This window comes from Malurus melanocephalus, unplaced genomic scaffold, assembly GCF_030028575.1.
Source record: "Malurus melanocephalus ecotype Western Australia unplaced genomic scaffold, MMel_1.1 scaffold_496, whole genome shotgun sequence".
Classification (NCBI taxonomy): Eukaryota; Metazoa; Chordata; class Aves; order Passeriformes; family Maluridae; genus Malurus; species Malurus melanocephalus.
Genome location: NW_026623728.1, coordinates 78,624 through 93,888, shown reverse-complemented (window position 1 = coordinate 93,888; position 15,265 = coordinate 78,624). Strand labels below are relative to the sequence as shown.

The 15,265-nt window shown below is 54.5% G+C and overlaps 2 protein-coding genes across 2 annotated transcripts; one reads left to right on the top strand and one right to left on the bottom strand.

Annotated features, from left to right (window-relative positions):
* Positions 1-1,108: 1,108 nt before the first annotated feature.
* LOC130582471 (parathyroid hormone/parathyroid hormone-related peptide receptor-like) lies at positions 1,109-7,987 on the bottom strand. The gene is made up of 13 exons (XM_057381190.1): positions 6,982-7,987; positions 5,916-6,021; positions 5,349-5,459; positions 5,108-5,232; positions 4,851-4,945; positions 4,315-4,492; positions 3,821-3,974; positions 3,625-3,685; positions 3,020-3,086; positions 2,651-2,749; positions 2,268-2,405; positions 2,143-2,184; positions 1,109-1,860 (listed from the first exon to the last, which is right to left on the bottom strand). The coding sequence occupies exons 1-13, from the start codon at positions 7,057-7,059 to the stop codon at positions 1,516-1,518; spliced, it is 1,599 nt and encodes a 532-aa protein (XP_057237173.1). The 5' UTR covers positions 7,060-7,987; the 3' UTR covers positions 1,109-1,515.
* A 1,761-nt stretch (positions 7,988-9,748) lies between these two features.
* On the top strand, positions 9,749-14,817 carry LOC130582470 (myosin light chain, embryonic). The gene is made up of 7 exons (XM_057381189.1): positions 9,749-9,973; positions 10,792-10,819; positions 11,380-11,529; positions 12,074-12,247; positions 12,661-12,738; positions 13,445-13,488; positions 14,586-14,817. Exons 1-6 carry the CDS (start codon positions 9,887-9,889, stop codon positions 13,471-13,473), a joined length of 546 nt encoding a protein of 181 aa, XP_057237172.1. The 5' UTR covers positions 9,749-9,886; the 3' UTR covers positions 13,474-13,488; positions 14,586-14,817.
* Positions 14,818-15,265: the final 448 nt, after the last annotated feature.

Here is a 15,265-nt window from a genome sequence, read left to right as displayed (position 1 = left end):
ACAAGCTGCTGTATTTCCCTTCTAACCCTGAAGGTTCATCACTTTGCAATTAAAGATTGCAGTTTCAAAACAAAATRTAAAAATAGCCTCATAGTCTGAGCTGCCATCTGCTCCCTCCCTTTGCAGATCCCAGCTCGCTGCCACTGGGAACTGGCCCCGTGTGAGGCATATGCTGGGGCTTCTCCCCTTCTATTTAACACTTCCCTCTGCTTTTTGTAGGATTATTGAAATTCCTCACCCCTCTCCCAGCTACCAGGAGCCTCTTGGGAAGAGAGTGAGTAAATATTGATCAGTGACAGGGAGCCACGAATGTCAGCTGGCAGGGCTGTGTGAGGTCCATGGGAGGGTTGATTCCATCCTCACTGGAACAAGGGAGCAGTGTGAGCAGCATTCCGCCCTGAGAGGGAATCTGTCCCTGCAGTGGCTGTGCTGGTRTCTTCCAAAGAGACAAATTCCATCCAGGAGATGATTTAAGAAGTGTGAATCCTGGAGCCCTTCCTTTCCCTGACATGGCTCCTGCCTGGCTGTCCCTCCAGTTCCCAATGATTCCCTTTGCACTTTTGCTTTTCACTCAAATATCCGGGAATGCACAGAATTATTCACCTTTCACTGTCTTTAGCATGAAACTGCTGCTTTGAGGGACTCTAGGATAAAGATGCTCCATGCTGCCCACAATATGCTGTTTGATTCATCTGCCACATGCAGCAGCTCTTTGGGAATGCATTTTCCCTTTCCCAGGCAGTGCAGGTGCAGGGCAGAGGGATCCCCTGGGAACGGGGTGGGGTTCCAGCCTTTCCCCCTCTGCTGCTGGGTCTGGAATGGAACACAAGGCTGGAAACAAGCCAGACAGACTCTTTATTCACATTTTAGCCTGCAATGAGATGACAGGGCCACAACTGTTGCATGCAGGGGCCTTTGTGTTAATGGATGAAGTGCTGGGGATCCAGGTATTTGCTGCACCCTTCCAGGCCACAAAGCTTGTCTTACTTCCCTCAGCCCACCCTATTCCAGCACCCTGCTCCAATCTGTGCTGGGGTGTTGGTGTTCACACCATCCACGAGCTGCAGAGGATGGCAGGGAGAGCAGGGTGAGCTGCAGAGCAGCTCCATGGGCACTCTGTGCTCCCCCAGGCTGGACAAGGCCGGAGCTGGGGCTGAGTCGGGGACTCTGAGGCAGGACTGAGCTCAKGCCACGGGCTTTAATACCCTGCAGAAGTCACTTCCCACTTGGAGGTTGTTTCCTGGTGAAGACTCAAGGCTTTGCATGCACAGACAGCACATGGRTCGCTTGCACGTGGAGGAAAATGAGGTTTTATGACTTGGTTTTGGGCYGGGGGAGGAGGAGGAGTGAGAGCACGCAGTTCCCTTGCTCCCTGGCTCTGAAGGAAAGGAGCTGGGTTGTTCCAGCCWCTATCCCAACCCTCGTTCTCCATGCAAGGTGTAAGCAGAGCCCGAAGCGTGAGGATCAGCATCTTCCCAGGCACATCTGGATGCCCAGGCAGGAAACCCACCCTCCTCACAGCATGGTCTCCAGCTCCTTGCTGGGGTTGGGRTGACACTGGCTCAGCTCTGTCACATCCCCCGTGTTTTCCCCCCGCGGTTTTTGGCTCATTTCCTGGGCGGGGCAGGGCAGGAGCTGGTCCGAGGCTCCGGAGCTGGGGGTGTATCCGGGCAGGCGGGGCCGGGCCGGGAGCAGCGGTCCCCGGGTGCCCCCTGTTCCCCGTCCTGCCAGACTCGTGCTGCAGCTTTGGGGGGCCTGGGAGCCCAGCCCAGCACAGCAGCAGCTCCCGGGGCGCGCCTGCTGCCCCAAATCCAGCGCCAGGAGCCTCCGGAAATGGGCTTTCTTGATCTCGGCCTGCACCTGAGAGAGCAGAGAGGRCAGCAAAACAGCTTTTCTTCACCTTCCCCCTGCCCTTCTTCCTGTCCTTTCCTTCCCTCCCTTTCCTCTTCCCTTTTCCCTGCCCTTTTCCCTTTCCTCTCTTTCCCTTTTTMCTTTCCTTTTCCCTTTTTTTGCCCCTCCAAATCCTACTCAGAGGGCTGGATCCAAGCTTTTTGCCCTGGTAATCGCAACCTGGGGCTGCAGGTTGCCTTCCCCACCCTAAAGGGGCTGGAACAGGGAGCTCAGCTCATTCTTCCCACTTACCTCCCCATTGCAAAAGCAGTAGATAAAAGCCACAAAGAAACCCTGCCAAGAGACAAAAAGAGGTGGAGTTTGAGCCTCCCTGGGTGAACATTCCTCAGGGCTCAGAGCAATCCCACAGAACACACCTGGGAGGAGTTAAAGAACATCTCATAGTGCATCTGGATCTGCCACAGCAGCCCCGAGACCTCGGTGTAGGGCATGGCCATGAACACCACGTAGTGGACTCCGAAAAGTGGCATCAGCACCAGCGTGGACTTGAGCAGCTTCCTGAAAGGGGAAACCTCAGAGCTGTCACCCAGGACCTGCCAGGCCACCCCAGTGTCCAGGCTGGAGGTGGCAGTGGGAAAAACTTGAAACTCCTGAGGYAGGAGCTGCCAGGAGCGCTGGCTGCCATTGTCCTGCTGTCCTCACTGCTCCAGCCTTTCCCACACCTCTGCTCCTCCTTCACAGCCCCTGGGAGCCCTCCTGGCYCARCAGGGAGGATGTGAGGGTTTGGTGYTGCCAGCACTCGCCTGTACTGCTGCCGGGGGTCCAGCTTGCCTGTGGTGGTCTCCCAGAGCTTGGAGGCCAACACCCGGATGATGTTGAGGAAGAGGAAGAAGTTCACCTGCCAACAGACACCCAAAGGGGTGACAGTGCCCACAGTGACCTGGGGTCTGCCCCAGGAGCCCCGGGGACACAGATGGGCAGCTCTGGGTGAGCTGCAGGCAGGGACRTGGGGGTGATGCCATGGGCAGAGCACCTGGGTCCCTCTGGGCCCTCCCTGGGTGCTGGAGTGGCCAGCACAAAACTCCAGTGACCACAAATGAACAGCTCTGGCCTCTATCAATCCTCTTGCCCCAAAAGGAAATGAGAGGTTCATCCACAGGATTCTTACCACGACGGCAGCTAGGATGGGGACCTGATAAATCCACTTCATGTTCCCCGCACTGAGGTCCCAGCACCTGTGAAATCCAGTAAAAAAACTCCTTGGAGAAACCTGACCTCACTGGGAAGGTGAATTGGTAAATGGTATCCCCAACCACCCCTGCAGCCCCATCTCCCACCCTTCAACCCCCTTGGTGTGCCTTGTGTAAATCTCAAGCCATGGCTACAGTCATCTGTAACCACCATGGTGGGGCAAAGCAGGTTTAAATGTGCATTAATGTCCGCCTCATCCCAAACCCCTGCCATTCACGTAGTGGCCTTTCCCCTTTCAAAATGCCTCACCCCACAGTGTGCCCTTTAGCATCCATCTCTGTGCTGTTTATTGATCAATTTGTGCTGCAAACCTSCATCCCCCATCCTGCCAAATGCAGAACAAAACCACTATCGCTCTGCATTGCTGACAGTTCTATCAGCAAGCCTTGAATGAGTGTTCCCTCCTCTTGTTGCTTTGGAAAATTTTTRTATCCAAAGAGCTCTGGTGCCCACAGATACTCTGCTGATGTTTGCAATCACTCTTGCCCTCCCAAAGGCCTCAGATAAGGTGGGTGTACGTACTGTGTATCCGCCAGCGAGGCCCTGACGCTGGCCCAGATGGACACAAACACAGCAGGGACACCTGGAGGGGCAGAGCCAGAGTGAGAAGCGAGATTGAAGCATCACCTTTGCAGATCAAAGCAGTTCCTGCATCCCACTGCCCTCCCCTGGGCACTCGGTGCTGCTCCCCAGGAGCAGGGCTGGGGTCTGTGCTCACCCCAGCCGATGATGATGAGGACCCACAGGTAGTTCTTGTTGGAGAGGAAGGCCATGAAGATCAGGCTGTGCAGGTAGAGACCTTCCACCAGGATCCAGTAGTGGTTGGTGGCCAGAAAATAAAGGAAGAGAGTCACCGCCACCTTGCAGCCAACCTGTGGGCACGGGGAGATGCTTGTGTCAGGCTGGTCCCCAAGAGCAAAACCTGGTGGCTTTTGCTTTCTGSTCACCAAAACCCAGCTGTTCCTCTTGCAGAGACCTACATCTACCCTGGGATATTGCAGCATCTCCTTTCCATAGGACAGGTATTCCCCGTACAGGCTGAGGTGGCTCTGGTCTCCAGCGTGGCACCAGGACAGGGAGGAGCTGGGCAGAGCCAAAGSTGGACCTTCATCCCCTTCCCCTGAGCAGCACAACCCCGGACTGGCAGGATCCCAARCACATCCCATTGCATCAGAGCTCCWAAATCCCCCTTTCCTCCCATCCACCACTTGCCAGGTGACCCCCTTGTCCTGGCAAGGGGCCCCTGAAATCGTCCTCGCGCATCCTGTCGGTGTCGCTGGGCGCYGGCCCCGAGTAGAGCACCACGTCCTTGATGAAGATGCTGAGGGCCCGGCAGATGAAGGAGGTGAAGAGGTGCAYGTGGATGAAATTCCGTGTGCAGTGCAGACGCCTGCAGGGAAGGGATGGGATGTGAGCCCAGCCCCAGCTGCCCACCCAACTCATCCCACCTGGGCTCAGGTAACAGGGAGGGGGGATCTTAGAGTGAGCTCTGGGGTGTCAGCCCTGCCATGGGCACAGGAACCAYATCTGGGAGCAAGTGGGGWGTCCACACTTTCTGAGAGCARRGTGGAACAGATCAGGAGCTGCTCACACTGGGGTGTTGGAGGTTTTGGGAAATGGGCTGATGTTTCTGCAGGGTCTGGGGTAGTTCCTAAGACTTTGGGTGCTGCCCCTCCTCAGGGCCCATGTGTGTGGGGCTGGGATGAGGAGGGTTCTCCCACCCAGGAGGGGCTTTGGCCTCTCCTTACTTGAAGTAGGAGAGGATGCAGACAGCGACGATGAGAGAGGCCAGCGAGATGGAGTAGCCCACGGTGTACATCAGGTGCAGGCGGTCAAACACCTCCTGGAAGAGAAGGACTGAGTTCCACTCCCCCCAGGGCACGGGGAGAGCAGGGCTGGTTTGAGGAGCTGAGAAAGAAGAGTCCCCCACCCTCAGCACTTCCCCTTGCCCTTCCTTCATCCTTCCCTGGCCCCATTTCCCAGCACCTTTGACAAACAAGTTCACCTTCTCCCGGCTCCGGCTCTCGGAGGAGAAGAGCAGGGCGCACTCRGTGTAGTTGGCCCAGGTCTTGTTGATGCTGAGAGCCATGGCCCAGGTCCCGTAGGCGCTGCAGTACCTGTAGGCATGACCTGGGAACAGMAACAGGCACCGTGGCACCACAGCAGGACCTGTGCCAAGCCCAGCCATGTCCCTGCTCCATGATTGTCACCAGGGTGAGCTCACTGTGCCCAGGTCCAAGACTTGCCTTTGTGGTTGAAGTCGTAGATGTAGTCAGGGCAAGGAGCTGACACCTCCTGGCTGGGGGAGCCCCTTGGCCAACAGATGATCCCRTCCCACTCCGGAGGGCAGCTGGGGTCTGGCCAAAGAGCAAAGACACCTCTCACATCTCTCCAGTCAGGGAGAGGCCAAGGAAACCTTATCCTCCAGCTTCCCCAGGTGTGTGCTGGAGCAGAAGGAGGAGGAAAATGCTGCCCCAGCTGCCCCCTGTGCTGCAGAGAGGGGGAAGCTGCAGGGCACCGGGGCAGGGGACACGCAGCACCTCTTCCAGATGGGGCAAGGCCCCTCCACAGCTTTTATTTGTGGTGTACATGGAGCTGTCTGGAAAATGCTGGAGCCAGTGCTGGCTACTCAGGGAGATGGTTGCACCCAGAGTACACAGGGTGCCATGAGCTCCACAAAGCCCCAGAAGCCAGGTGTCCTCACCCTCATCCCATTCCCCTGTCCCCACATCCCTGTCCCCTGTTGGAGGGGACAGCATTCCCCACCAGCTCCACCAGGGCTGGCTGACCCAAACACAGGGGAAGGAAAATACCTTTGATCTTCTCCAGCTGGGCCTTGATGTCCCTCTGACATTTTTCTTTGGCCTCCACCAGGAGATAGATCTGCTCTTCTTTTGTGAGAACATCATCAGGATCGACCTGCCCGGACAAAACCCAAGTGACAACACCTTGGTCCAGATCGTGGCATGGCCACGCTCTCCCAGCCCTCTCCAGGACAGTCAGGGTGGCTTTGGGTAGGTTCAACAACACAGGGGAGAAAAAAGGTTTCCTGCCTTCCTGTTCCCATTTTTCCTTCTCCCACGGCTGATGCTGACCCCAAGCCCCCTCCCACCCTGTTCATGGTCATTCCTGCTCATGTTTCTGTGCAGAAATCAGTGGCCTGTTGGGTTCCTGCCCCAGCTCCCTGTCACCCACTCCATCAGCAGTCCTGGATGTCCCTGTTGCCCATGTTTGAGATCTGGCAGCCCATGAATAAAATGCCCAGCTGGGATTCAGCAAACCAGTGAGTGCCAAGTGCCCAAAGCAGACAATGCAGCCCATGGCACCTTCAGCCTCCCCATTGCACCATAGGTGCAAATGCCTTTTGGGGTGTTTTGGGCTTGAAGGAGTTTAGAGGCAGGATGAGGACACAGCTTTGGAAGTGAAAAGGAGCCAGGATGCAGAGGGCTCACTCTCCCCAGACTGCCAAATCTGACCCCAGAGAGGAGATCCAGGACTCCCGTCCACACTCTGCCCCAAACCAGCCTCAGGGTGGGTGGATGAGGGCTGSTGAGGGATGTGGRGCAGGAATGGGACTCTGAGGGTGCCTGGCTGTGGGATTCTCACTGGCTATGCCCAGCTCTGCCCTCTCTGCATCCCCCAGCCCCTCCTGCACTGCTCGTAAACCACGCGCTCCATTCCCCCGACGCCCGCGAGGCGCTGAACCCTGCCCTGGATGTGTCCAAGAAATGGAAAAGCCATCACGCTGCAGTGCCTCCATGGCTGCTGGAAAGCTTTCAGCGGGAGTGCAAATGCTCTCCCCTCCTGCCCAGCAGCTCTCTGAGTCAGGAGCACACCCAGGAACATTTAAAGCCGGGAGAGGGACYGGAGCAGACTTACCAGAGCCCACGCCGAGCTCAGGAGACAGCAGCAGAGGAGAGTCACCACCACACCTCCCGCAGGGCCAGATGCCTCCATGGTGCCACCACYGTGTCACTCGGATGGGGACTTCAAGGAGCAGAACCGCTGCCAGTGGTGGAGAGGGCTGGTGTGTCCAGCAGGACAGAGCATCTTCAGGGAGCACCTTCCCGGCTGCCGGCCCCGCCAAGGTGAGGGGGCAGTGGGGGCACAGCCTGGCCCTGGGAGCTCAGGGCTGGCTGAGTCCCCTGTCCCTGTGGGCACTGCCCCAGCAGGGCTATAGGGATCTGCCCAAGGGCTCTCCRGGCAGGGGGGTTTCTCCCCCAACCATGCTCGATGCTATTCTCTCTTCGTGTCTCRCCCGCTTTAAGCAGCTCCGGGAGCGTGTGCAAACAGTTCCCGTTCRGATGGGGATGGCAGAGGTTTATTGGCTTAGCCCAAGGTGCTAAAATCCTCTTCATTCAAGGCAGATTCCTCTTCTCTCTTCAGAAACTTCTCTCACTGCCTGGTGGCTCATTTTTCAGCTGTCACAGCATTCCCCCACTGGCCCCATGCTACCCAGTGCCCTCCAGCCCCAGACTGGTCCCAAGGAGCCAGAGGAAGGTGGGGAAAATCGCGGAGAGGTAGCTGGAGGCAGGGAGGCACAGGGTGCAAGCACGTGAGCAGCACCTCGAGCTGATGCTCCTGCAATGGGATGTCTTTCAGGCAGACACCAGTTTAACCCTTTTCCTTCTCCAGGGGCTGGGGTGTGTTTTGGGGGGATGTGCTGGGATCTGTCCTGCTCCCCCATGCACCTGCAGTGACCTCAGGGCATGTTTGCATCGGGTGTCCTGCAGAGAGGGGCTGGAGGCTCCATCTGGGGCAAGGGGATGGAGGGAGCAGCCCCCACCATCACTGGGTATCAGATCAGAGCTGGTCCCACTGCAGCTGTCACCATCCCTTGTCACCTGCATCCCCCTGGGGTGGCCCCAGGGCTGTTCCCTGCCTTTCAGGGATGCCCAGCCACCCCCTGACCCCTCCACCCAGCCACTTCCAACACCTTGTGATCCCCAGCAGCCTGAGTGTCCCCCTGGGAAAAAGAGGCACCAAGAGGGGACCCCTCTTTCCCCAGGCAGGTTGTCCTTAGTGGGATGAGRCTGGAATTCAGCAGCCCAGTGCCAAATCCCTGTAACAGCAGCTCCCAGCCTGGGCCCCTCCCTTGGCTGTGTAATCCCTGTCCAGACACAGCCATTGCTGCCTCTGTRAGCACCCCAATCCTGCACAGAGCAGCAGAGCCCTCCAGAACCTCCCTCGGGGTTTTTCTGCCCAGGAAAATCATTCTGGTCCCATGAGGGTCAGAGTCCTGCTGGGCTCCCGTGGCGAGGAAAGGCCGAGGGAGCACGGAAAACACCAGTGGCAGGGCTCAGGAGAGGCTGCTGCTGCTGCTGCTGMKGRGATCAGACAGGAAAACAAGCCCCAGGCATCAGCTGAAAATCAAGAAGGGATTGGGGACATCAGCAGGACACTGCCCGTGGTGTGGGTGTGACACCAGCTCTGCCTGTGGCTCCTCAGGATGCTGCATGGGCACGGAGGGAAGAGAGGAATCAGGGAATATTTTCTGAAGGCTCTGCTGGGTCTGGTTGCTGACCCAGAAGCTGCTGGGGAGTGAGGATGGARTTAAGGTGAGGTTATTTTGGAGTCGGATGGATGCTGAGGGGGAGGCTGCTCAGGGGCAATTTGATTCCCTTGATTTCCCAGGCGAAACCCGACCCAGGCTCTGAGTTCACCCTTAGCAAAACATGTTGGGGTTTTTTGCTAAATGACTCGTTATATTCTAGAGAGCTCTGGGAAGCAATGATTGCAAATGACACCCATCCAGCCCCCTCAGCTCCCCAATCCCGCCAGCAAACAGGAGATGATGGCACACAGTGAATTCCCAGCAGTTTGTGGCTGCTCCCTCCTCCTGAATGACCCCTGTAACTCCTCCGTGTCCTGGTGCCCCACACATCTTGTTTGAGTTGATGGTTTAGACTCTCAGTGTAACCTGCAAGCCCCATTTTCTGGAATTCTGAACTTCAGTGAGTGCTGTGCCTTTTGTGGGTCTTCAAACAGTTGGGAGAGGAGGGTGAGAGCAGGAGCATCTCACACCAGAGCCTGCCCAGCACCTGAAGAGGAGGAAAAGGGAGATCCCACCTGCCCTGTAGGTTTTGGGGGTGCTTGGGATGGGTGGTGCAAGGCTGGGAAAGACCTGCAYTGATGAATACAATTGTGGCTTTGGCCATCATTCACATTTCCTCATTAGCCATCCTGAGGGAGGAGAGCACCTACACTGTGGTCTTTTCCAGGGCACAAGCTCAGCCCTGGGGRGAGACTGGGGCAAAGCAGACCTTGAGCACGAAGCCAGGGGAGCGTTCAGAGAATTCTGAGCTCCTTTGAAGCAGCACTTCACAAATCCCGGTATTAAAAGGGCTCCACAGCGCTGGCCYTCGCAGGCCTGCCTGCAAACAGGCGTGTTTCCCCCACAGCAGCTTTATCAGCCATCGTGTTGCTATTTTCTCGCCAGGCCCCCGTGGCCATTGGCGTTTAGATTTCAATGATCATTTAGCGAGCAGCCCCCATGCAGCCCACCCGGTGCAGGTGCTGGAGTGGGACGTCCCCCCTTTTGCCGCTGAGGGGGGCGGCTGATGGCTTCGTGAAGCCAGGAGCTGATGACAATGGGCAATTGTCAAATTGGGGCCCCTCTCGTTTGAGTTTTCTTCCTTTTATAGTAAGTAGCAGTTGCTCCAGCAGCTGGCCTGCCCCTCCCGGGTGAGCACTGGGCTCCGTATATAAGCGAAGGAGCAGCCTTTGCCTTTCATCCCTCGCTGGGCGGCAGCGCTCATCCCGCACCTCCGCAAATCCCGGCACGATGCCGCTCAAGAAACCCGACCCGAAGAAGGAAGCAGCCAAATCAGCTCCAGGCTCGGAGCCTGCCTTCGATCCCAAGAGCGTGAAGGTGAGTGAGTAATGAAGACGTCACCGTGTTTCTCTGTGCCTGTCATCTGCCGGGCACAAGCGATGCAAAGCGTTGCACAAATGGCATTAGCCAGGCTGGGAGCCAGTCTTGGGAGGGGAAAATGATCTGATTGTGTGGATGCAGCAGGCTGGGAGTGGTGCTGTCCTAGCTGGGGGCATGTCTCAGTCTTCCCCACCCAGCCCTGCCCAGCACTCACGGGAGGGAGCCGGGACAGCTCTCCCGGAGCTCCGGCTACAGAGTCGAACCCCCCAGCTCCTGCCGAGACCCCGTGTCGGGGCCCCAGCAGCAATAAAAAGCTGCTCTGCCACCCACTGTCTCCATTCTGAAATCATTTTGTTGCCTGTGTTGCCTCCTCCACATAACAGCATCCTTTAAGCAATGGCTCCACAACAGGAGCCCGCTCTTTCCGTGATTTCTCAGGATATTCACATTTTTAAGCCAGAGCCGTGGCAGGAGAGTTATTAAGARCAGGCTCAGCATGGAGGCTGTTTAATCACTTGAACTTGGGATCAGGCCTTGAAATARCATCCTTTCCACCCAAAATAGTCCTGACTGTGGTCTGAGCATCTCTCCTGCCTGCCCATCCTGCTGCTGCCAGCTGTGCTTTCCACAGGGATCTCATCTCTGCAGCAAGGGCAGAAGCAGTCGGGGACACGGCACATCCAGACATGGCACGGATATGGGACACAGCCCCCTGCACCAAGCCCGGGAGGGAAACATCCAGAGGGGAGAGTTCCTTTGCTCCCCCCAGCACTCACACACCCCTCATTCCCAGCTCTGCTCCCTTCTCTTCACAGATTGAATTCACRGCGGAGCAGATTGAAGGTAAGTGCTGAGTTCATTTTCTCTCAGAGATGGATTTAGAAATGGGTAATACTTTTCCCAGGTAGTTTTTCACCACAGATACAAGAGCTGAAACCCCACACATCAAATCCCCTCTTGGGGGAAAGACCGGCAGCATCCAGAGCCTGGCAGGGAAAAGGTATTTTCATTCAAGGTGTGGGATGCAACCTGGTCAAAGTCAGGGATTCTAGTGGGAGGAGCAGCCTCTGGCAGTGCAGGACAGCCCCAGAGAGCGGAGATTCGAGTGGAGAAGGGGATAAGTGGGGATGTCCTGCAGCAAAGCTGGCAGCTGAGGGTGCAGGCATCCAGCAGGTCACYGAGCCAGCTCTGCAGAGGTGACCAAACCTGCTGGAGCAGCCAAGCGACTCGTCCAAGGAGTGTGGCAAACTTCAGCCCACATTGCTCAAGCTCAGTCAGGACCGTGAAGCGTTCCGAGGGCACAGCCACACACGTGTTTGTCCCGTCCCTGCCCGTGTCCATCCTGTCCCTGCCTGCCAGGCACAACGTGGCAATGGGGCCACTCCAARCCTTTTTCCCTGCAGAGTTCAGAGAAGCCTTTGGGCTGTTTGACCGGACGCCCTCGGGGATGATGCAGATCAGCTACGGACAGTGTGGGGACGTCCTCCGGGCGCTCGGCCACAACCCCACCAACGCAGAGGTCCTCAAGGTGCTGGGCAAGCCCAAACCAGAAGGTGACAGCAAGCTGGGGACAGGGTGGGACAAGCAATTCCTGGGCTCCCTGGCAGCAAGTACAAGGTTATGTTCCTTGCAGGAAGAACCCTGCAAGGTGAAGGAACTGGGAAGGAAATTATGCAGACAGGCTTCATTCCTGTGTAATTCCTTCACTCCCCTTCCCCATACCATGGATGGTGATGTAAGGGGTATAAAGTCCTCACATGGGAATGGTGGCAAGTGATGCTTAGCAGACCTTATCCTGGACTGGTGCAAACTGGTAGAACCCGATCGGTCCCAGTGCAGCCACATTACCGTGGTGACAGACAACCCACCCRATGGTTTAATTTTGGGCTGATATCAGGTCTCTGTGCAGTTCCCTGATGTTAATATTTTATTCCTCATATGGTTCTTCCAATCTCAAATATAACAGTTTCATCTCCTTGTGGGGCTTCTCCCCTATACTCTGATGGAAAAAAGACCTGGAAAGTTAATCAGGAGACCCTCAGAGGCTGGATTCAGCTCTATGAGGTTCATCTCTGACCCCATCTCCTCCCCTTCCAGAAATGAACACGAAGATGCTGGACTTTGAGACCTTCCTCCCCATCCTGCAGCACTTCACCCGCAACAAGGAGCAGGGCACCTTYGAGGACTTTGTGGAAGGGCTGCGTGTCTTCGACAAGGAGGGCAACGGGATGGTGATGGGGGCCGAGCTGCGCCATGTGCTGGTCACTCTGGGTACGGGCTGGCCCCAGGGCGGGGGGAACAGGGCATGGACCCYCAGCTCTTTCTGGGCACGTGGCTCAGGGAGCTGGCAGGTCTCACATATCACAGAGACCCTTTTCACTCTGCTGCTCACAGGCTSTTTTAGGAGTCAATGACTCCTGAATGTGTGGCCTTTTCCATCTTATGCCACAGCCTCATGCATGATCCAGGCAAGATGGAGACTGCAGARCATCYTCAGTTATCAGACAACAGTTGCAKTGTGGTCTTCTCTCTAAAATMTCSCACCAGCATTCCTCAGGAGTGGCAYASAGCTCTTCTTTAATCCCCTTCTCCTTCCTCTGGTGTCTTTGGTTATCTGAAAGAAGGACAGGAAGGTCTTGGCAGGCTGAAAATCCTTCCTCACCTCTCCCATCTTCCTCTTCCAGGGGAGAAGATGACAGAAAGYGAGGTGGAGCAGCTCATGGCAGGGCAGGAAGATGCCAATGGTTGTATCAACTATGAAGGTAGGAGCAAGAGATTCCCATCAGGGCCTCTCAGACACTGARGGTGTCTTGTCTTAGGGTGCAAAATGTGTCCTCTGTGAGGGCCCTGGTTGGACCCGATCTTAATGGTCTTTTCTAACTTTAATGATTCCATGATTYTGTGACATTGGTGATCACTGGCAGGGAGGTGTGGACCACCCTCCAAAGCCTTTCCAAAAAAGCAGAGACATGTCAGCTGGGGTGAGAACAAGGTGGTTGTGCCAGTGATTTCCAGGAAAAGCAGCTGAAGACAGCRTGTTTCCAAGGAGGTCAGGACAGTTTTATCCCCAGTTTTGGCACTGTTTTGTCRCAAATAAACAAAGCCAGCATCTTTCACAGCAGAGGCTAATTGGGAACATTTGTAGACTCGTGGCTCCAAGAAGGTGAAAATATAGAATAGGACGTGGTTAAATTTGGGAACTCCTAAAATTGGAGAGCACTTGGGAAAAGAGGGGACCCATTTCCCTTGGCCTCAGAAAACTGGGGATAATGGTATTGGCTCATCTCTAAGGGTTGGTAACACTCTGACCAAGTTGGGGATGGCATGCAAAAAATGGGAACAGAAAGACGACTATCAGTCCTGGCACAGCATCTCTTTAATCCCTGGGGTGTCCAGGCTGCTGCCTCTCCACCTGCCCTCCCCACCTCACAGCATGTCCTGACCTCTCACACTCTCATTTCTCCTCAGCTTTTGTCAAGCACATCATGTCTGGATGAAAGGAGAAACTTCAGGTGAGTTCAGCAGCATCTCCTGCTGCTCACTCCGAAATTGGAAATCCTGCAAGTAACAGCCAGGGGCAGAAAACCAAAACCCAGACATGCAGTGGATTTGTGCCACAGGAATAATCCCAGCTCTGAAGGCACAAAAGTTACGTTGATGATAAGGAATCTCATTTGTAACTCCCGCTAATCAAAATTTATCAGGCCAGCATCAYCCCTGTGATGGTCATTTGTGGTCTGGGTAATTGTGTGGAGTGTCTACGCAGAAAGAAAGAGGTTGGGGTGGTTCATGGTGTCACATTTTCTAACCTGCCAGAAGCTGAGGGGGTCAACAGCAGCCAGTGGAAATAAATATTTTAAAACCTGCATCAGTGAATGAGTCGATGCTAAGAAAATATAAAGTACTTAGAGAGGAAATTTCTGAACTGAGAAATACCAACATTTCCATTAATGTTAGAAAGAGTATGGAAAATGTACTGTGGATATTTGTTAAGTTTTTTCATGTTCCTAAAGATCTGCTGGAGGAAAACAGAGAAACATTGCAGAGGGGATGAGATTTCTTTTAGGGTTAATTACCCCTCTAAAATCTATTCAGTTGAAAAGAAAATCCAAATTACTGGCTGGCCCCAGCTTCCCCTGCCAATTTCTTATGGTTTCACTATCTATTTACTTTTTTTAACATTTCTCCTCCCTCAGCTATGTAAAAGGCAAGAGGCAGGAGAAAAAAAGAAGTAAAAATGACCTTCAGATACTGCTAAACACACAAATTAAACATTTAAAAATCTCTCYCTTCCCAAAATCTCTTTAAACATCAGAAGGTTAAAATGCAGATAGACARAAGTCTGAACTTTGAATGTTCAGCATCCTTTTTATCTTCTTTTTAATCCATTTCTCTCCAGTTTATGTTCATCAGCTCGGCAATATGGATGGTTGGGTGGCAAATGCTGCCAGGAGATTTAATTCTTCACRTAACTATTTGCATATAAAACTCTTTTTAAATGATACGGAATTATAGCTCTTGACATTTTGGGTTTATCCAAGAAGGAATACTCTGAATACTCTCATCCCAGGAATTCYTTGCACTGAGCCCTCTCCTGCTTTTCTCCCAGGCTCCCAGAAATGTTTGAACCCATCTGAGCATCATGAAGAGCGAGAGTCCTCCATCCATCCATCCTTTCYRTGTGATGTTTTGCATAAACCATCRTGAAGCATTGGCCACCAYGCCTGTGTGCCTAAGCCTCATGTTYAACGTGGTATCTTCAACTCGGTTTTAAACCTGAAGTTCCTCTTTCCAGGTTTTTCCTGTGAYATTCAACTCATTAAATTTCATTCCTTCCTCCCTTTTGTGGTTGGCCTGCTTTGGTTTGTGACTGCTTATTGACACAGTGGATGGAGGAGGTGTTTGTGGGTGAGGTCACGGCACGGGGTGATGGATCCCTGGGGTGTTGGTCCTACCTAGGATGRAGCCCAGCAGGATGGGATGTCTGGAAGGTTCCATCTCCAGCCAGGAGCTGTCTGGGGGCTGTGTGATACAGGCTGGTGACTCTCTGCCTCTTCCTACCTGCAAAGCAATCATCAGAGCATCACCACAAGCGGTGAATAATTCATGACACGTAACTCAGCCTTCCCATCAGCAGAACACCTGGGAGCAGAAAACATTTTCCTTTGATTTGCTCCTTTTTCCAACGTGCCCACTCTGACTTTGACTAGAAATTGAAGGCATTTTGCTCCTGTGTGTTGACTCCAGCTGCCACTYGCTCATTCCTGTGCAGTGACTGAGTAACAGCTG